Raw genomic sequence first — 22,489 nt, forward strand, 5'->3', positions numbered from 1 at the left:
TGTCAACACCTGGTGTCTGTGTAAAACAAACAGTATCAACACCTGGTGTCTGTGTAAAACAAACAATGTCAACACCTGGTCTCTGTATAAAACAAACAGTATCAACACCTGGTCTCTGTGTAAAACAAACAGTATCAACACCTGGTGTCTGTGTAAAACAAACAGTGTCAACACCTGGTGTCTGTGTAAAACAAACAATGTCAACACCTGGGGTCTGTGTAAAACAAACAATGTCAACACCTGGTGTCTGTGTAAAACAAACAGTGTCAACACCTGGTGTCTGTGTAAAACAAACAGTGTCAACACCTGGTGTCTGTATAAAACAAACAATGTCAACACCTGGTGTCTGTGTAAAACAAACAGTGTCAACACCTGGTGTCTGTATAAAACAAACAATGTCAACACCTGGTGTCTGTATAAAACAAACAATGTCAACACCTGGTGTCTGTGTAAAACAAACAGTGTCAACACCTGGTGTCTGTGTAAAACAAACAGTGTCAACACCTGGTCTCTGTGTAAAACAAACAGTATCAACACCTGGTGTCTGTGTAAAACAAACAATGTCAACACCTGGTCTCTGTATAAAACAAACAGTATCAACACCTGGTCTCTGTGTAAAACAAACAGTATCAACACCTGGTGTCTGTGTAAAACAAACAATGTCAACACCTGGTCTCTGTGTAAAACAAACAGTATCAACACCTGGTGTCTGTGTAAAACAAACAGTATCAACACCTGGTGTCTGTGTAAAACAAACAGTGTCAACACCTGGTGTCTGTGTAAAACAAACAGTGTCAACACCTGGTGTCTGTGTAAAACAAACAGTGTCAACACCTGGTGTCTGTATAAAACAAACAGTGTCAACACCTGGTGTCTGTGTAAAACAAACAGTGTCAACACCTGGTGTCTGTGTAAAACAAACAATGTCAACACCTGGTCTCTGTGTAAAACAAACAGTGTCAACACCTGGTGTCTGTGTAAAACAAACAGTATCAACACCTGGTGTCTGTGTAAAACAAACAGTGTCAACACCTGGTGTCTGTATAAAACAAACAGTGTCAACACCTGGTCTCTGTATAAAACAAACAATGTCAACACCTGGTGTCTGTGTAAAACAAACAATGTCAACACCTGGTCTCTGTGAAAAAACAAACAGTGTCACCACCTGGTGTCTGTATAAAACAAACAATGTCAACACCTGGTCTCTGTGTAAAACAAACAATGTCAACACCTGGTGTCTGTGTAAAACAAACAATGTCAACACCTGGTGTCTGTGTAAAACAAACAATGTCAACACCTGGTGTCTGTGTAAAACAAACAGTGTCAACACCTGGTGTCTGTGTAAAACAAACAGTGTCAACACCTGGTGTCTGTATAAAACAAACAATGTCAACACCTGGTGTCTGTGTAAAACAAACAGTGTCAACACCTGGTGTCTGTATAAAACAAACAATGTCAACACCTGGTGTCTGTGTAAAACAAACAATGTCAACACCTGGTGTCTGTGTAAAACAAACAGTGTCAACACCTGGTGTCTGTATAAAACAAACAGTATCAACACCTGGTGTCTGTGTAAAACAAACAGTGTCAACACCTGGTCTCTGTATAAAACAAATAGTGTCAACACCTGGTGTCTGTGTAAAACAAACAGTATCAACACCTGGTGTCTGTGTAAAACAAACAATGTCAACACCTGGTCTCTGTGTAAAACAAACAGTATCAACACCTGGTGTCTGTGTAAAACAAACAGTATCAACACCTGGTGTCTGTGTAAAACAAACAATGTCAACACCTGGTGTCTGTGTAAAACAAACAGTGTCAACACCTGGTGTCTGTGTAAAACAAACAGTGTCAACACCTGGTGTCTGTGTAAAACAAACAGTGTCAACACCTGGTGTCTGTATAAAACAAACAGTGTCAACACCTGGTGTCTGTGTAAAACAAACAGTGTCAACACCTGGTGTCTGTGTAAAACAAACAATGTCAACACCTGGTCTCTGTGTAAAACAAACAGTGTTAACACCTGGTGTATGTGTAAAACAAACAATGTCAACACCTGGTGTCTGTGTAAAACAAACAGTGTCAACACCTGGTGTCTGTGTAAAACAAACAGTATCAACACCTGGTCTCTGTGTAAAACAAACAGTGTCAACACCTGGTGTCTGTGTAAAACAAACAATGTCAACACCTGGTGTCTGTGTAAAACAAACAATGTCAACACCTGGTGTCTGTGTAAAACAAACAATGTCAACACCTGGTGTCTGTGTAAAACAAACAATGTCAACACCTGGTGTCTGTGTAAAACAAACAATGTCAACACCTGGTGTCTGTGTAAAACAAACAGTGTCAACACCTGGTGTCTGTGTAAAACAAACAGTGTCAACACCTGGTGTCTGTGTAAAACAAACAGTGTCAACACCTGGTGTCTGTGTAAAACAAACAGTATCAACACCTGGTGTCTGTGTAAAACAAACAGTGTCAACACCTGGTGTCTGTATAAAACAAACAATGTCAACACCTAGTGTCTGTGTAAAACAAACAGTCTCAACACCTGGTCTCTGTATAAAACAAACAATGTCAACACCTGGTGTCTGTGTAAAACAAACAATGTCAACACCTGGTCTCTGTGTAAAACAAACAGTGTCACCACCTGGTGTCTGTATAAAACAAACAATGTCAACACCTGGTCTCTGTGTAAAACAAACAATGTCAACACCTGGTGTCTGTGTAAAACAAACAATGTCAACACCTGCTGTCTGTGTAAAACAAACAGTTTCAACACCTGGTGTCTGTGTAAAACAAACAATGTCAACACCTGGTGTCTGTATAAAACAAACAATGTCAACACCTGGTGTCTGTGTAAAACAAACAATGTCAACACCTGGTGTCTGTGTAAAACAAACAATGTCAACACCTGGTCTCTGTGTAAAACAAACAGTATCAACACCTGGTGTCTGTGTAAAACAAACAATGTCAACACCTGGTCTCTGTGTAAAACAAACAGTATCAACACCTGGTGTCTGTGTAAAACAAACAGTATCAACACCTGGTGTCTGTGTAAAACAAACAATGTCAACACCTGGTGTCTGTGTAAAACAAACAGTGTCAACACCTGGTGTCTGTGTAAAACAAACAGTGTCAACACCTGGTGTCTGTGTAAAACAAACAGTGTCAACACCTGGTGTCTGTATAAAACAAACAGTGTCAACACCTGGTGTCTGTGTAAAACAAACAGTGTCAACACCTGGTGTCTGTGTAAAACAAACAATGTCAACACCTGGTCTCTGTGTAAAACAAACAGTGTCAACACCTGGTGTATGTGTAAAACAAACAATGTCAACACCTGGTGTCTGTGTAAAACAAACAGTGTCAACACCTGGTGTCTGTGTAAAACAAACAGTATCAACACCTGGTCTCTGTGTAAAACAAACAGTGTCAACACCTGGTGTCTGTGTAAAACAAACAATGTCAACACCTGGTGTCTGTGTAAAACAAACAATGTCAACACCTGGTGTCTGTGTAAAACAAACAATGTCAACACCTGGTGTCTGTGTAAAACAAACAATGTCAACACCTGGTGTCTGTGTAAAACAAACAATGTCAACACCTGGTGTCTGTGTAAAACAAACAGTGTCAACACCTGGTGTCTGTGTAAAACAAACAGTGTCAACACCTGGTGTCTGTATAAAACAAACAATGTCAACACCTAGTGTCTGTGTAAAACAAACAGTCTCAACACCTGGTCTCTGTATAAAACAAACAATGTCAACACCTGGTGTCTGTGTAAAACAAACAATGTCAACACCTGGTCTCTGTGAAAAAACAAACAGTGTCACCACCTGGTGTCTGTATAAAACAAACAATGTCAACACCTGGTCTCTGTGTAAAACAAACAATGTCAACACCTGGTGTCTGTGTAAAACAAACAATGTCAACACCTGCTGTCTGTGTAAAACAAACAGTTTCAACACCTGGTGTCTGTGTAAAACAAACAATGTCAACACCTGGTGTCTGTATAAAACAAACAATGTCAACACCTGGTGTCTGTGTAAAACAAACAGTGTCAACACCTGGTGTCTGTATAAAACAAACAATGTCAACACCTGGTGTCTGTGTAAAACAAACAATGTCAACACCTGGTGTCTGTGTAAAACAAACAGTGTCAACACCTGGTGTCTGTATAAAACAAACAATGTCAACACCTGGTGTCTGTGTAAAACAAACAGTGTCAACACCTGGTGTCTGTGTAAAACAAACAGTGTCAACACCTGGTCTCTGTGTAAAACAAACAGTATCAACACCTGGTGTCTGTGTAAAACAAACAATGTCAACACCTGGTCTCTGTATAAAACAAACAGTATCAACACCTGGTCTCTGTGTAAAACAAACAGTATCAACACCTGGTGTCTGTGTAAAACAAACAATGTCAACACCTGGTCTCTGTGTAAAACAAACAGTATCAACACCTGGTCTCTGTGTAAAACAAACAGTATCAACACCTGGTGTCTGTGTAAAACAAACAGTATCAACACCTGGTCTCTGTGTAAAACAAACAGTATCAACACCTGGTGTCTGTGTAAAACAAACAATGTCAACACCTGGTCTCTGTGTAAAACAAACAGTGTCAACACCTGGTGTCTGTATAAAACAAACAGTGTCAACACCTGGTGTCTGTGTAAAACAAACAGTGTCAACACCTGGTGTCTGTGTAAAACAAACAATGTCAACACCTGGTCTCTGTGTAAAACAAACAGTGTTAACACCTGGTCTCTGTGTAAAACAAACAATGTCAACACCTGGTGTCTGTGTAAAACAAACAGTGTCAACACCTGGTGTCTGTGTAAAACAAACAATGTCAACACCTGGTGTCTGTGTAAAACAAACAATGTCAACACCTGGTGTCTGTATAAAACAAACAATGTCAACACCTGGTGTCTGTGTAAAACAAACAGTATCAACACCTGGTGTCTGTGTAAAACAAACAATGTCAACACCTGGTGTCTGTGTAAAACAAACAGTGTCAACACCTGGTGTCTGTGTAAAACAAACAATGTCAACACCTGGTGTCTGTGTAAAACAAACAATGTCAACACCTGGTGTCTGTATAAAACAAACAGTATCAACACCTGGTGTCTGTGTAAAACAAACAATGTCAACACCTGGTCTCTGTGAAAAAACAAACAGTGTCAATACCTGGTGTCTGTATAAAACAAACAATGTCAACACCTGGTGTCTGTGTAAAACAAACAGTGTCAACACCTGGTGTCTGTATAAAACAAACAGTGTCAACACCTGGTGTCTGTGTAAAACAAACAATGTCAACACCTGGTGTCTGTATAAAACAAACAGTGTCAACACCTGGTGTCTGTATAAAACAAACAGTGTCAACACCTGGTGTCTGTGTAAAACAAACAGTGTCAACACCTGGTGTCTGTATAAAACAAACAATGTCAACACCTGGTCTCTGTGTAAAACAAACAATGTCAACACCTGGTGTCTGTGTAAAACAAACAATGTCAACACCTGGTGTCTGTGTAAAACAAACAATGTCAACACCTGGTGTCTGTGTAAAACAAACAGTATCAACACCTGGTGTCTGTGTAAAACAAACAATGTCAACACCTGGTCTCTGTATAAAACAAACAGTATCAACACCTGGTCTCTGTGTAAAACAAACAGTATCAACACCTGGTGTCTGTGTAAAACAAACAATGTCAACACCTGGTGTCTGTGTAAAACAAACAATGTCAACACCTGGGGTCTGTGTAAAACAAACAATGTCAACACCTGGTGTCTGTGTAAAACAAACAGTGTCAACACCTGGTGTCTGTGTAAAACAAACAGTGTCAACACCTGGTGTCTGTATAAAACAAACAATGTCAACACCTGGTGTCTGTGTAAAACAAACAGTGTCAACACCTGGTGTCTGTATAAAACAAACAATGTCAACACCTGGTGTCTGTATAAAACAAACAATGTCAACACCTGGTGTCTGTGTAAAACAAACAGTGTCAACACCTGGTGTCTGTGTAAAACAAACAGTGTCAACACCTGGTGTCTGTGTAAAACAAACAGTGTCAACACCTGGTGTCTGTGTAAAACAAACAATGTCAACACCTGGTCTCTGTATAAAACAAACAGTATCAACACCTGGTCTCTGTGTAAAACAAACAGTATCAACACCTGGTGTCTGTGTAAAACAAACAATGTCAACACCTGGTCTCTGTGTAAAACAAACAGTATCAACACCTGGTGTCTGTGTAAAACAAACAGTATCAACACCTGGTGTCTGTGTAAAACAAACAGTGTCAACACCTGGTGTCTGTGTAAAACAAACAGTGTCAACACCTGGTGTCTGTGTAAAACAAACAGTGTCAACACCTGGTGTCTGTATAAAACAAACAGTGTCAACACCTGGTGTCTGTGTAAAACAAACAGTGTCAACACCTGGTGTCTGTGTAAAACAAACAATGTCAACACCTGGTCTCTGTGTAAAACAAACAGTGTCAACACCTGGTGTCTGTGTAAAACAAACAGTATCAACACCTGGTGTCTGTGTAAAACAAACAGTGTCAACACCTGGTGTCTGTATAAAACAAACAGTGTCAACACCTGGTCTCTGTATAAAACAAACAATGTCAACACCTGGTGTCTGTGTAAAACAAACAATGTCAACACCTGGTCTCTGTGAAAAAACAAACAGTGTCACCACCTGGTGTCTGTATAAAACAAACAATGTCAACACCTGGTCTCTGTGTAAAACAAACAATGTCAACACCTGGTGTCTGTGTAAAACAAACAATGTCAACACCTGGTGTCTGTGTAAAACAAACAATGTCAACACCTGGTGTCTGTGTAAAACAAACAGTGTCAACACCTGGTGTCTGTGTAAAACAAACAGTGTCAACACCTGGTGTCTGTATAAAACAAACAATGTCAACACCTGGTGTCTGTGTAAAACAAACAGTGTCAACACCTGGTGTCTGTATAAAACAAACAATGTCAACACCTGGTGTCTGTGTAAAACAAACAATGTCAACACCTGGTGTCTGTGTAAAACAAACAGTGTCAACACCTGGTGTCTGTATAAAACAAACAGTGTCAACACCTGGTGTCTGTGTAAAACAAACAATGTCAACACCTGGTCTCTGTATAAAACAAACAGTATCAACACCTGGTCTCTGTGTAAAACAAACAGTATCAACACCTGGTGTCTGTGTAAAACAAACAATGTCAACACCTGGTCTCTGTGTAAAACAAACAGTATCAACACCTGGTGTCTGTGTAAAACAAACAGTGTCAACACCTGGTGTCTGTGTAAAACAAACAATGTCAACACCTGGTGTCTGTGTAAAACAAACAGTGTCAACACCTGGTGTCTGTGTAAAACAAACAGTGTCAACACCTGGTGTCTGTGTAAAACAAACAGTGTCAACACCTGGTGTCTGTATAAAACAAACAGTGTCAACACCTGGTGTCTGTGTAAAACAAACAGTGTCAACACCTGGTGTCTGTGTAAAACAAACAATGTCAACACCTGGTCTCTGTGTAAAACAAACAGTGTCAACACCTGGTGTATGTGTAAAACAAACAATGTCAACACCTGGTGTCTGTGTAAAACAAACAGTGTCAACACCTGGTGTCTGTGTAAAACAAACAGTATCAACACCTGGTCTCTGTGTAAAACAAACAGTGTCAACACCTGGTGTCTGTGTAAAACAAACAATGTCAACACCTGGTGTCTGTGTAAAACAAACAATGTCAACACCTGGTGTCTGTGTAAAACAAACAATGTCAACACCTGGTGTCTGTGTAAAACAAACAATGTCAACACCTGGTGTCTGTGTAAAACAAACAATGTCAACACCTGGTGTCTGTGTAAAACAAACAGTGTCAACACCTGGTGTCTGTGTAAAACAAACAGTGTCAACACCTGGTGTCTGTATAAAACAAACAATGTCAACACCTAGTGTCTGTGTAAAACAAACAGTCTCAACACCTGGTCTCTGTATAAAACAAACAATGTCAACACCTGGTGTCTGTGTAAAACAAACAATGTCAACACCTGGTCTCTGTGAAAAAACAAACAGTGTCACCACCTGGTGTCTGTATAAAACAAACAATGTCAACACCTGGTCTCTGTGTAAAACAAACAATGTCAACACCTGGTGTCTGTGTAAAACAAACAATGTCAACACCTGCTGTCTGTGTAAAACAAACAGTTTCAACACCTGGTGTCTGTGTAAAACAAACAATGTCAACACCTGGTGTCTGTATAAAACAAACAATGTCAACACCTGGTGTCTGTGTAAAACAAACAATGTCAACACCTGGTGTCTGTGTAAAACAAACAATGTCAACACCTGGTCTCTGTGTAAAACAAACAGTATCAACACCTGGTGTCTGTGTAAAACAAACAATGTCAACACCTGGTCTCTGTGTAAAACAAACAGTATCAACACCTGGTGTCTGTGTAAAACAAACAGTATCAACACCTGGTGTCTGTGTAAAACAAACAATGTCAACACCTGGTGTCTGTGTAAAACAAACAGTGTCAACACCTGGTGTCTGTGTAAAACAAACAGTGTCAACACCTGGTGTCTGTGTAAAACAAACAGTGTCAACACCTGGTGTCTGTATAAAACAAACAGTGTCAACACCTGGTGTCTGTGTAAAACAAACAGTGTCAACACCTGGTGTCTGTGTAAAACAAACAATGTCAACACCTGGTCTCTGTGTAAAACAAACAGTGTCAACACCTGGTGTATGTGTAAAACAAACAATGTCAACACCTGGTGTCTGTGTAAAACAAACAGTGTCAACACCTGGTGTCTGTGTAAAACAAACAGTATCAACACCTGGTCTCTGTGTAAAACAAACAGTGTCAACACCTGGTGTCTGTGTAAAACAAACAATGTCAACACCTGGTGTCTGTGTAAAACAAACAATGTCAACACCTGGTGTCTGTGTAAAACAAACAATGTCAACACCTGGTGTCTGTGTAAAACAAACAATGTCAACACCTGGTGTCTGTGTAAAACAAACAATGTCAACACCTGGTGTCTGTGTAAAACAAACAGTGTCAACACCTGGTGTCTGTGTAAAACAAACAGTGTCAACACCTGGTGTCTGTATAAAACAAACAATGTCAACACCTAGTGTCTGTGTAAAACAAACAGTCTCAACACCTGGTCTCTGTATAAAACAAACAATGTCAACACCTGGTGTCTGTGTAAAACAAACAATGTCAACACCTGGTCTCTGTGAAAAAACAAACAGTGTCACCACCTGGTGTCTGTATAAAACAAACAATGTCAACACCTGGTCTCTGTGTAAAACAAACAATGTCAACACCTGGTGTCTGTGTAAAACAAACAATGTCAACACCTGCTGTCTGTGTAAAACAAACAGTTTCAACACCTGGTGTCTGTGTAAAACAAACAATGTCAACACCTGGTGTCTGTATAAAACAAACAATGTCAACACCTGGTGTCTGTGTAAAACAAACAGTGTCAACACCTGGTGTCTGTATAAAACAAACAATGTCAACACCTGGTGTCTGTGTAAAACAAACAATGTCAACACCTGGTGTCTGTGTAAAACAAACAGTGTCAACACCTGGTGTCTGTATAAAACAAACAATGTCAACACCTGGTGTCTGTGTAAAACAAACAGTGTCAACACCTGGTGTCTGTGTAAAACAAACAGTGTCAACACCTGGTCTCTGTGTAAAACAAACAGTATCAACACCTGGTGTCTGTGTAAAACAAACAATGTCAACACCTGGTCTCTGTATAAAACAAACAGTATCAACACCTGGTCTCTGTGTAAAACAAACAGTATCAACACCTGGTGTCTGTGTAAAACAAACAATGTCAACACCTGGTCTCTGTGTAAAACAAACAGTATCAACACCTGGTCTCTGTGTAAAACAAACAGTATCAACACCTGGTGTCTGTGTAAAACAAACAGTATCAACACCTGGTCTCTGTGTAAAACAAACAGTATCAACACCTGGTGTCTGTGTAAAACAAACAATGTCAACACCTGGTCTCTGTGTAAAACAAACAGTGTCAACACCTGGTGTCTGTATAAAACAAACAGTGTCAACACCTGGTGTCTGTGTAAAACAAACAGTGTCAACACCTGGTGTCTGTGTAAAACAAACAATGTCAACACCTGGTCTCTGTGTAAAACAAACAGTGTTAACACCTGGTCTCTGTGTAAAACAAACAATGTCAACACCTGGTGTCTGTGTAAAACAAACAGTGTCAACACCTGGTGTCTGTGTAAAACAAACAATGTCAACACCTGGTGTCTGTGTAAAACAAACAATGTCAACACCTGGTGTCTGTGTAAAACAAACAGTATCAACACCTGGTCTCTGTGTAAAACAAACAGTGTCAACACCTGGTGTCTGTGTAAAACAAACAGTGTCAACACCTGGTGTCTGTGTAAAACAAACAATGTCAACACCTGGTGTCTGTGTAAAACAAACAATGTCAACACCTGGTGTCTGTGTAAAACAAACAGTGTCAACACCTGGTGTCTGTATAAAACAAACAGTGTCAACAACTGGTGTCTGTGTAAAACAAACAGTGTCAACACCTGGTCTCTGTGTTAAACAAACAATGTCAACACCTGGTGTCTGTGTAAAACAAACAATGTCAACACCTGGTGTCTGTATAAAACAAACAATGTCAACACCTGGTGTCTGTGTAAAACAAACAGTGTCAACACCTGGTGTCTGTATAAAACAAACAATGTCAACACCTGGTGTCTGTTTAAAACAAACAATGTCAACACCTGGTGTCTGTGTAAAACAAACAGTGTTAACACCTGGTGTCTGTGTAAAACAAACAGTGTCAACACCTGGTGTCTGTATAAAACAAACAATGTCAACACCTGGTGTCTGTGTAAAACAAACAGTGTCAACACCTGGTGTCTGTATAAAACAAACAATGTCAACACCTGGTGTCTGTTAAAACAAACAATGTCAACACCTGATGTCTGTGTAAAACAAACAGTATCAACACCTGGTGTCTGTATAAAACAAACAGTGTCAACAACTGGTGTCTGTGTAAAACAAACAGTGTCAACACCTGGTGTCTGTGTAAAACAAACAATGTCAACACCTGGTATCTGTGTAAAACAAACAGTGTCAACACCTGGTGTCTGTGTAAAACAAACAATGTCAACACCTGGTGTCTGTGTAAAACAAACAGTGTCAACACCTGGTGTCTGTGTAAAACAAACAATGTCAACACCTGGTGTCTGTGTAAAACAAACAATGTCAACACCTGATGTCTGTGTAAAACAAACAGTATCAACACCTGGTGTCTGTATAAAACAAACAGTGTCAACAACTGGTGTCTGTGTAAAACAAACAGTGTCAACACCTGGTCTCTGTGTTAAACAAACAATGTCAACACCTGGTGTCTGTGTAAAACAAACAATGTCAACACCTGGTGTCTGTATAAAACAAACAATGTCAACACCTGGTGTCTGTGTAAAACAAACAGTGTCAACACCTGGTGTCTGTATAAAACAAACAATGTCAACACCTGGTGTCTGTTTAAAACAAACAATGTCAACACCTGGTGTCTGTGTAAAACAAACAGTGTTAACACCTGGTGTCTGTGTAAAACAAACAGTGTCAACACCTGGTGTCTGTATAAAACAAACAATGTCAACACCTGGTGTCTGTGTAAAACAAACAGTGTCAACACCTGGTGTCTGTATAAAACAAACAATGTCAACACCTGGTGTCTGTTAAAACAAACAATGTCAACACCTGATGTCTGTGTAAAACAAACAGTATCAACACCTGGTGTCTGTATAAAACAAACAGTGTCAACACCTGGTGTCTGTGTAAAACAAACAGTGTCAACACCTGGTGTCTGTGTAAAACAAACAATGTCAACACCTGGTCTCTGTGTAAAACAAACAGTGTCAACACCTGGTGTCTGTGTAAAACAAACAATGTCAACACCTGGTGTCTGTGTAAAACAAACAGTGTCAACACCTGGTGTCTGTGTAAAACAAACAATGTCAACACCTGGTGTCTGTGTAAAACAAACAATGTCAACACCTGATGTCTGTGTAAAACAAACAGTATCAACACCTGGTGTCTGTATAAAACAAACAGTGTCAACAACTGGTGTCTGTGTAAAACAAACAGTGTCAACACCTGGTGTCTGTGTAAAACAAACAATGTCAACACCTGGTGTCTCTGTAAAACAAACAATGTCAACACCTGGTGTCTCTGTAAAACAAACAATGTCAACACCTGGTGTCTGTGTAAAACAAACAATGTCAACACCTGGTGTCTGTGTAAAACAAACAGTGTCAACACCTGGTGTCTGTGTAAAACAAACAATGTCAACACCTGGTGTCTGTGTAAAACAAACAATGTCAACACCTGGTGTCTGTGTGAAACAAACAGTGTCAACACCTGGTGTCTGTGTAAAACAAACAGTATCAACACCTGGTGTCTGTGTAAAACAAACAATGTCAACACCTGGTGTCTGTGTAAAACAAACAATGTCAACACCTGGTGTCTGTGTAAAACAAACAGTGTCAACACCTGGTGTCTGTATAAAACAAACAGTGTCAACAACTGGTGTCTGTGTAAAACAAACAGTGTCAACACCTGGTCTCTGTGTTAAACAAACAATGTCAACACCTGGTGTCTGTGTAAAACAAACAATGTCAACACCTGGTGTCTGTATAAAACAAACAATGTCAACACCTGGTGTCTGTGTAAAACAAACAGTGTCAACACCTGGTGTCTGTATAAAACAAACAATGTCAACACCTGGTGTCTGTTTAAAACAAACAATGTCAACACCTGGTGTCTGTGTAAAACAAACAGTGTTAACACCTGGTGTCTGTGTAAAACAAACAGTGTCAACACCTGGTGTCTGTATAAAACAAACAATGTCAACACCTGGTGTCTGTGTAAAACAAACAGTGTCAACACCTGGTGTCTGTATAAAACAAACAGTGTCAACACCTGGTGTCTCTGTAAAACAAACAATGTCAACACCTGGTGTCTGTGTAAAACAAACAATGTCAACACCTGGTGTCTGTGTAAAACAAACAGTGTCAACACCTGGTGTCTGTGTAAAACAAACAGTGTCAACACCTGGTCTCTGTGTAAAACAAACAGTGTCAACACCTGGTGTCTGTATAAAACAAACAGTGTCAACACCTGGTGTCTGTGTAAAACAAACAGTGTCAACACCTGGTCTCTGTGTAAAACAAACAGTGTCAACACCTGGTGTCTGTGTAAAACAAACAGTGTCAACACCTGGTGTCTGTATAAAACAAACAGTGTCAACACCTGGTGTCTGTATAAAACAAACAGTGTCAACACCTGGTGTCTGTGTAAAACAAACAATGTCAACACCTGGTGTCTGTGTAAAACAAACAATGTCAACACCTGGTGTCTGTGTAAAACAAACAATGTCAACACCTGGTGTCTCTGTAAAACAAACAATGTCAACACCTGGTGTCTCTGTAAAACAAACAATGTCAACACCTGGTGTCTGTGTAAAACAAACAATGTCAACACCTGGTGTCTGTGTAAAACAAACAGTGTCAACACCTGGTGTCTGTGTAAAACAAACAATGTCAACACCTGGTGTCTGTGTAAAACAAACAATGTCAACACCTGGTGTCTGTGTGAAACAAACAGTGTCAACACCTGGTGTCTGTATAAAACAAACAATGTCAACACCTGGTGTCTGTGTAAAACAAACAGTGTCAACACCTGGTGTCTCTGTAAAACAAACAATGTCAACACCTGGTGTCTGTGTAAAACAAACAATGTCAACACCTGGTGTCTGTGTAAAACAAACAGTGTCAACACCTGGTGTCTGTGTAAAACAAACAGTGTCAACACCTGGTCTCTGTGTAAAACAAACAGTGTCAACACCTGGTGTCTGTATAAAACAAACAGTGTCAACACCTGGTGTCTGTGTAAAACAAACAGTGTCAACACCTGGTCTCTGTGTAAAACAAACAGTGTCAACACCTGGTGTCTGTGTAAAACAAACAGTGTCAACACCTGGTGTCTGTATAAAACAAACAGTGTCAACACCTGGTGTCTGTATAAAACAAACAGTGTCAACACCTGGTGTCTGTGTAAAACAAACAATGTCAACACCTGGTGTCTGTGTAAAACAAACAATGTCAACACCTGGTGTCTGTGTAAAACAAACAATGTCAACACCTGGTGTCTGTATAAAACAAACAGTGTCAACACCTGGTGTCTGTATAAAACAAACAGTGTCAACACCTGGTGTCTGTGTAAAACAAACAATGTCAACACCTGGTATCTGTTTTCATCTCGTGGTTATATATTGCCTTCATTTGATGGATTTTTATTTAGAGTAACGATCGCATTTACACAAACGTACTTTTTTTGATGTTTTCGTCTATAATTCCCATGGTTATAAACGGTATCTGCGTCATCCGGGTCTTTTTCTAATTGGTATTACGTCACAGTCAGCTGATAAATATCAGAGACAACTAACTTACTCCGTGTCCATATTTAATATATAGCAAAATGTGCCAGTTAAAATGAACATCAAAGGAAACATTGCAGGAAGCATGACAGAAAAATAAGTACTCCAGAGTTATGAACAGCCTATCAATGGTAATATCAATTATCCCACATGTCTCGCATGTCGATATTGTCAGTTTAATTGCTAACTCCAAACATCGGATTATCTTGAGTCAGTTTTATCCATCGTCGGGTACCCACTGTCAGTATAGTCAGTTTTATCTATCGTCGGGTACCCACTGTCAGTATAGTCAGTTTTATCTATCGTGGGGTACCCACTGTCAATATAGTCAGTTTTATCTATCGTCGGGTACCCACCGTCAGTATAGTCAGTTTTATCTGTCGTCGGGTACCCACTGTCAGTATAGTCAGTTTTATCTGTCGTCGGGTACCCTGTGTCAGTATAGTCAGTTTTATCTATCGTCGGATACCCACTGTCAGTAAAGTCAGTTTTATCCATCGTCGGGTACCCACTGTCAGTATAGTCAGTTTTATCTATCGTCGGGTACTCACTGTCAGTATAGTCAGTTTTATCCATCGTCGGGTACCCACTGTCAGTATAGTCAGTTTTATCTGTCGTCGGGTACCCACCGTCAGTATAGTCAGTTTTATCTGTCGTCGGGTACCCTCTGTCAGTGTAGTCAGTTTTATCTGTCGTCGGGTACCCACTGTCAGTATAGTCAATTTTATCTGTCGTCGGGTACCCACTGTCAGTATAGTCAGTTTTATCCATCGTCGGGTACCCACTGTCAGTATAGTCAGTTTTATCTATCGTCGGGTACCCACTGTCAGTATAGTCAGTTTTATCTATCGTCGGGTACCCACCGTCAGTATAGTCAGTTTTATCTATCGTCGGGTACCCACCGTCAGTATAGTCAGTTTTATCCATCGTCGGGTACCGCCTGTCAGTATAGTCAGTTTTATCTATCGTCGGGTACCCAATGTCAGTATAGTCAGTTTTATCCATCGTCGGGTACCCACTGTCAGTATAGTCAGTTTTATCTGTCGTCGGGTACCCACTGTCAGTATAGTCAGTTTTATCCATCGTCGGGTACCCACTGTCAGTATAGTCAGTTTTATCTGTCGTCGGGTACCCACTGTCAGTATAGTCAGTTTTATCTATCGTCGGGTACCCACTGTCAGTATAGTCAGTTATATCTATCGTCGGGTACCCACTGTCAGTATAGTCAGTTTTATCTATCGTCGGGTACCCACTGTCAGTATAGTCAGTTTTATCTGTCGTCGGGTACCCACTGTCAGTATAGTCAGTTTTATCTATCGTCGGGTACCCACTGTCAGTATAGTCAGTTTTATCTATCGTCGGGTACCCACTGTCAGTATAGTCAGTTTTATCTATCGTCGGGTACCCACTGTCAGTATAGTCAGTTTTATCTATCGTCGGGTACCCACTGTCAGTATAGTCAGTTTTATCTATCGTCGGGTACCCACTGTCAGTATAGTCAGTTTTATCTATCGTCGGGTACCCACTGTCAGTATAGTCAGTTTTATCCATCGTCGGGTACCCACTGTCAGTATAGTCAGTTTTATCTATTGTCGGGTACCCACTGTCAGTATAGTCAGTTTTATCTATCGTCGGGTACCCACTGTCAGTATTGTCAGTTTTATCTATCGTCGGGTACCCACTGTCAGTATAGTCAGTTTTATCTATCGTCGGGTACCCACTGTCAGTATAGTCAGTTTTATCTGTCGTCGGGTACCCACTGTCAGTATAGTCAGTTTTATATATCGTCGGGTACCCATTGTCAGTATAGTCAGTTTTATCCATCGTCGGGTACCCACTGTCAGTATAGTCAGTTTTATCTATCGTCGGGTACCCACTGTCGGTATAGTCAGTTTTATCCATCGTCGGGTACCCACTGTCAGTATAGTCAGTTTTATCTACCGTCGGGTACCCACTGTCAGTATAGTCAGTTTTATCCATCGTCGGGTACCCACTGTCAGTATAGTCAGTTTTATCTATTGTCGGGTACCCACTGTCAGTATAGTCAGTTTTATCTATCGTCGGGTACCCACTGTCAGTATAGTCAGTTTTATCCATCGTCGGGTACCCACTGTCAGTATAGTCAGTTTTATCTATCGTCGGGTACCCACTGTCAGTATAGTCAGTTTTATCTATCGTCGGGTACCCACTGTCAGTATAGTCAGTTTTATCTATCGTCGGGTTACCCACTGTCAGTATAGTCAGTTTTTATCTATCGTCGGGTACCCACTGTCAGTATAGTCAGTTTTATCTATCGTCGGGTACCCACTGTCAGTATAGTCAGTTTTATCTATCGTCGGGTACCCACTGTCAGTATAGTCAGTTTTATCTATCGTCGGGTACCCACTGTCAGTATAGTCAGTTTTATCCATCGTCGGGTACCCACTGTCAGTATAGTCAGTTTTATCTATCGTCGGCTACCCACTGTTAGTATAGTCAGTTATATCTATCGTCGGGTACCCACTGTCAATATAGTCAGTTTTATCTATCGTCGGGTACCCACTGTCAGTATAGTCAGTTTTATCTATCGTCGGGTACCCACTGTCAATATAGTCAGTTTTATCTATCGTCGGGTACCCACTGTCAGTATAGTCAGTTTTATCTATCGTCGGGTACCCACTGTCAGTATAGTCAGTTTTATCTATCGTCGGGTACCCACTGTCAGTATAGTCAGTTTTATCCATCGTCGGGTACCCACTGTCAGTATAGTCAGTTTTATCTATCGTCGGGTACCCACTGTCAGTATAGTCAGTTTTATCTATCGTCGGGTACCCACTGTCAATATAGTCAGTTTTATCCATCGTCGGGTACCCACTGTCAGTATAGTCAGTTTTATCTATCGTCGGGTACCCACTGTCAGTATAGTCAGTTATATCTATCGTCGGGTACCCACTGTCAGTATAGTCAGTTTTATCGATCGTCGGGTACCCACTGTCAATATAGTCAGTTTTATCCATCGTCGGGTACTCACTGTCAGTATAGTATAAATTAAACAGCATTAATTTAGATTTCAGAACATCTGAAAAATCTGAAAATCTCCATAGATTGAACAATATACAACAGTTGTTTTGCAAAGCTCGAGTTCTGATGTTATTCACAGCAGCTAATTTCATTTCAAGGTTAAATCAGAATCAAGAGGTACGTATCAATATATTGACATTCAGTCAAATAAATGTCTTTTTCCATCTCATAGAACGCACAGGTTCTTCAGAAACACGTGTTTCTTAGAATGATTTGCCAAAATTAGCCTCAACAGCTTAAAATCAAACTACGTCATGTCAACAGGAAGGCTCATGGTGAGCCACGGTACTAATAGACTGCTGTTAAATTGTACCAGAGTGGCGATTTATAGCCTTGTTAAAATATCCCTGTGTGCAGTAAGCTCCCTCTTGATTAAAGAACATTTCTTTCTGTACATGATCGTGTATTGCTATAGATTGCCTTTTAATGAGCATGTAACGTAGATATTGTCACTGTATTACCTATAATGTATAGGTCGGTCTAACTTCCGTTAGCCGAGATTGAAATACTGGGGTCGTTACAGCACCCGACTTCCGTCAATAACAAATTATTCATCAACAAAAAAGGGTTGAATGGGCTTATCAAATTTCTTGCTTATAGTGACTCTTTCAGATTTGTTAATGTTAAAAATAACAAGCTGTGTTTTATAATACTGCAGATTTTTCGTTAGATAACCACAGTCAACGTTGGCGGTCTGATCAAGCTACTCCACTACGACATACAGAGACGTCAGCTGAGAATTTCACAGTACCGAAATATTCAATTTTAGAAAGAAGGCCTTGATGCCAAACTTAATCATTTCATTCTGATTTCGTAACGTTGATCTTTAGCAGGCAAAGATAAAATCATTAGATATAACCATGAGTGGATTTATAGTGGAATTCCTTATCACTGGATACAAAGTCAGACCGACATTGTATTGCTAGAAATTTATTGATATTCAATATTTAATGATAAATTTCTAGAACAGAATTCTGTAATCTCTACACCAGATTCAGTACATGGTAATTATTATAATAATGGTGTTTTGAATGTAACGTAAAATAAATCAACGTTTTTCCAGTGATTATCCAATTCATTTTTGAAAATATAAACGAGACATAGGACAATATTACTTAAAATGAACCGATCTTCTCTTCTGAAAACTGGAGTGACATCGGCCCTCTTCCAAGATGACGGTCAAGTGCATGCAGTTAGCGACACATAAGATATGATTTGTGGATTAATTAACTAATCGTGTACTTATCAAGGTCAGGACTAGGGGGAGGGGGAGGGGAGGGGGAGGGGAGGGGGGGAGGGGGGAGTGGATTCATTAACTAATCGTGTACTTATAAAGGCCAGGACTAGGGGGGAGGGGGGAGGGGGGGGGTAGTGGATTAATTAACTAATCGTGTACTTATCAAGGTCAGGACTAGGGGGAGGGGGTACTTATAAAGGCCAGGACTAGGGGGAGGGGGAGGGGAGGGGGAGGGGGGGAGGGGGGTAGTGGATTAATTAACTAATCGTGTACTTATAAAGGTCATGACTAGGGGGAGGGGGAGGGGGTAGTGGATTCATTAACTAATCGTGTACTTATAAAGGTCATGACTAGGGGGAGGGGGGAGGGGGGAGGGGTTCATTAACTAATCGTGTACTTATAAAGGTCAGGACTAGGGGGAGGGGGTAGTGGATTAATTAACTAATCGTGTACTTATCAAGGTCAGGACTAGGGGGAGGGGAGGGGGGGAGGGGAGGGGGAGGGGGAGGGGGTAGTGATCATTAACTAATCGTGTACTTATCAAGGTCAGGACTAGGGGGGGGGAGGGGGGGGGGAGGGGAGGGGGTAGTGGATTAATTAACTAATCGTGTACTTATAAAGGTCAGGACTAGGGGGAGGGGGGGTGGTAGTGGATTAATTAACTAATCGTGTACTTATAAAGGTCAGGACTAGGGGGGAGGGGGGGAGGGGGGTAGTGGATTCATTAACTAATCCCGTAGTTATAAAGGTCAGGACTAGGGGGAGGGGAAGGGGGGAGGGGAGGGGGGGAGGGGGGTAGGGTTAATTAAAAATAAAGTGACTTATAAAGGTGGCTAGGGGGGGGGGGGGGGGGGGTTTGGGGTAGTGGATTTAATTTAAAAATCGTTTTACTTATAAAGGTCAGGGTAGGGGGGGGGGGGGGGGGGGGGGGTAGTGGATTCATTAACTAATCCCGTAGTTATAAAGGTCAGGACTAGGGGGAGGGGGGGGGGGGGGGGGGGGTAGTGGATTCATTAACTAATCGTGTACTTATAAAGATCAGGACTAGGGGGGGGAGGGGGTAGTGGATTCATTAACTAATCGTGTACTTATAAAGGTCATGACTAGGGGGGGGGGGGGGGGGGGTAGTGGATTCATTAACTAATCGTGTACTTATTTTAAAAGGGATGAAGGGGGGGGGGGGGGGGGGGTAGTGGATTCATTAACTAATCGTGTACTTATAAAGGTCATGACTAGGGGGAGGGGGGGGGGGGTGGGGGGTGGATTCATTAATAATGTTTTTAATAAAGGTCATGACTAGGGGGAGGGGGAGGGGGTAGTGGATTCATTAACTAATCGTGTACTTATAAAGGTCATGACTAGGGGGGGGGGGAGGGGGGGGGTAGTGGATTCATTTTAATATCGTGAATTATAAAGGCATGACTAGGGGGGAGGGGGAGGGGGGGGGAGTGGATTCATAATAATCGTTAATTTAAAAAGGGCATGACTAGGGGGGGGGGGGGGGGGGGGGTTTGTGGATTCATTTTTAAAGTGTACTTATAAAGGTCATGACTAGGGGGGGGGGGAGGGGAGGGGGAGGGGGGGGGGGGGGTAGTGGATTCATTAACTAATCGTGTACTTATAAAGGTCATGACTAGGGGGAGGGGGAGGGGGTAGTGGATTCATTAACTAATCGTGTACTTATAAAGGTCATGACTAGGGGGAGGGGGAGGGGGTAGTGGATTCATTAACTAATCGTGTACTTATAAAGGCCAGGACTAGGGGGGGGGGGGGGAGGGGGTAGTGGATTCATTTAACTAATCGTGTACTTATCAAGGCCAGGACTAGGGGGAGGGGGTAGTGGATTCATTAACTAATCGTTGTACTTATAAAGGTCATGACTAGGGGGAGGGGGAGGGGGTAGTGGATTCATTAACTAATCGTGTACTTATCAAGGCCAGGACTAGGGGGAGGGGGGTAGTGGATTCATTAACTAATCGTGTACTTATAAAGACCAGGACTAGGGGGAGGGGGAGGGGGTAGTGGATTCATTAACTAATTGTGTACTTATAAAGACCAGGACTAGGGGGGAGGGGGGGGGGGGGGTAGTGGATTCATTAACTAATCGTGTACGTATAAAGGCCAGGACTAGGGGGGAGGGGGAGGGGGTAGTGGATTCATTAACTAATCGTGTACTTATAAAGGCCAGGACTAGGGGGGGGGAGGGGGGGGAGGGGGTAGTGGATTCATTAACTAATGGTGTACTTATAAAGGACCAGGACTAGGGGGGAGGGGGAGGGGGTAGTGGATTCATTAACTAATCGTGTACTTATAAAGACCAGGACTAGGGGGGAGGGGGGGGGGGGTAGTGGATTAATTAACTAATCGTGTACTTATCAAGGCCAGGACTAGGGGGGAGGGGGGAGGGGGGGGTAGTGGATTCATTAACTAATCGTGTACTTATAAAGGTCATGACTAGGGGGAGGGGGAGGGGGGTAGTGGATTCATTAACTAATCGTGTACTTATAAAGGTCATGACTAGGGGGAGGGGGGGGGGGGGTAGTGGATTCATTAACTAATCGTGTACTTATAAAGGTCATGACTAGGGGGAGGGGGAGGGGGTAGTGGATTCATTAACTAATCGTGTACTTATAAAGGTCATGACTAGGGGGAGGGGGAGGGGGGTAGTGGATTCATTAACTAATCGTGTACTTATAAAGGTCATGACTAGGGGGAGGGGGGAGGGGGTAGTGGATTCATTAACTAATCGTGTACTTATAAAGGTCATGACTAGGGGGAGGGGGGAGGGGGTAGTGGATTCATTAACTAATCGTGTACTTATAAGGTCATGACTAGGGGGAGGGGGAAGGGGGTAGTGGATTCAGTTAACTAATCGATGTACTTATTCAAGGTCATGGATAGGGGGAGGGGGAGGGGGTGGATGGTGGGTTAGTGGATTCATTAACTAATCGTGACTATTATACAGGTCATTTGACTAGGGGGAGGGGAGGGGGGGTTTTAGTGGATTCCTTAACTAATCGTGTACTTATCAAGCGTCCAGGACAGGGGGAGGGGGTAGGTGGTAGTGGATTAATTATAACCTAATCGGTTTTGTACTTATAAAGACCAGACTAGGGGGAGGGGGAGGGGGGTTAGTGGATTATATTAACTAATTTGTGTACTTATAAAGACCAGGATAGGGGGAGGGTGGGAGGGGGTGGGTAGTGGATTCATTAACTAATCGTGTACGTACTTATAAAGGCCCAGGAATAGGGGGGAGGGGGGAGGGGGTAGTGGATTCATTAACTAATCGTGTACGTATAAAGGCCAGGACTAGGGGGAGGGGGGGGGGGGTAGTGGATTAATTAACTAATCGTGTACTTATAAAGACCAGGACTAGGGGGGGGGGGAGGGGGGGGGAGTGGATTCATTAACTAATCGTGTACTTATAAAGACCAGGACTAGGGGGGAGGGGGGGGGGGAGTGGATTAATTAACTAATTGGGGTATTACAAGGCCAAAAAGGGGGGAGGGGGGGGGGGGGGGGGGGTATGGATTCATTAACAATGGGTTTACTTAAAAGACCAGGGGCTGGGGGGGGGGGGGGGAGGGGGAGGGGGGGTTAATTAACTAATGGTGTACTTATAAAGGCCAGGACTAGGGGGAGGGGGTAGTGGATTAAT

General features: G+C 41.8%; 1 protein-coding gene across 1 annotated transcript; it reads right to left on the bottom strand.

Moving 5' to 3' along the window:
* Positions 1 to 14,732: 14,732 nt before the first annotated feature.
* On the bottom strand, positions 14,733 to 16,628 carry LOC117339035 (dentin sialophosphoprotein-like). The gene has a single exon (XM_033900399.1). The coding sequence runs from the start codon at positions 16,626 to 16,628 to the stop codon at positions 14,733 to 14,735; it is 1,896 nt and encodes a 631-aa protein (XP_033756290.1).
* Between the last annotated feature and the right edge of the window lie 5,861 nt (positions 16,629 to 22,489).

Source organism: Pecten maximus, chromosome 12 (assembly GCF_902652985.1).
Source record: "Pecten maximus chromosome 12, xPecMax1.1, whole genome shotgun sequence".
In the NCBI taxonomy this organism is placed as follows: Eukaryota; Metazoa; Mollusca; class Bivalvia; order Pectinida; family Pectinidae; genus Pecten; species Pecten maximus.

Coding starts and splice junctions, on each gene's coding strand:
- LOC117339035 (XM_033900399.1), bottom strand. CDS start 16,628: ATGGATAAAACTGACTATACTGACAGTGGGTACCCGACGATAGATAAA.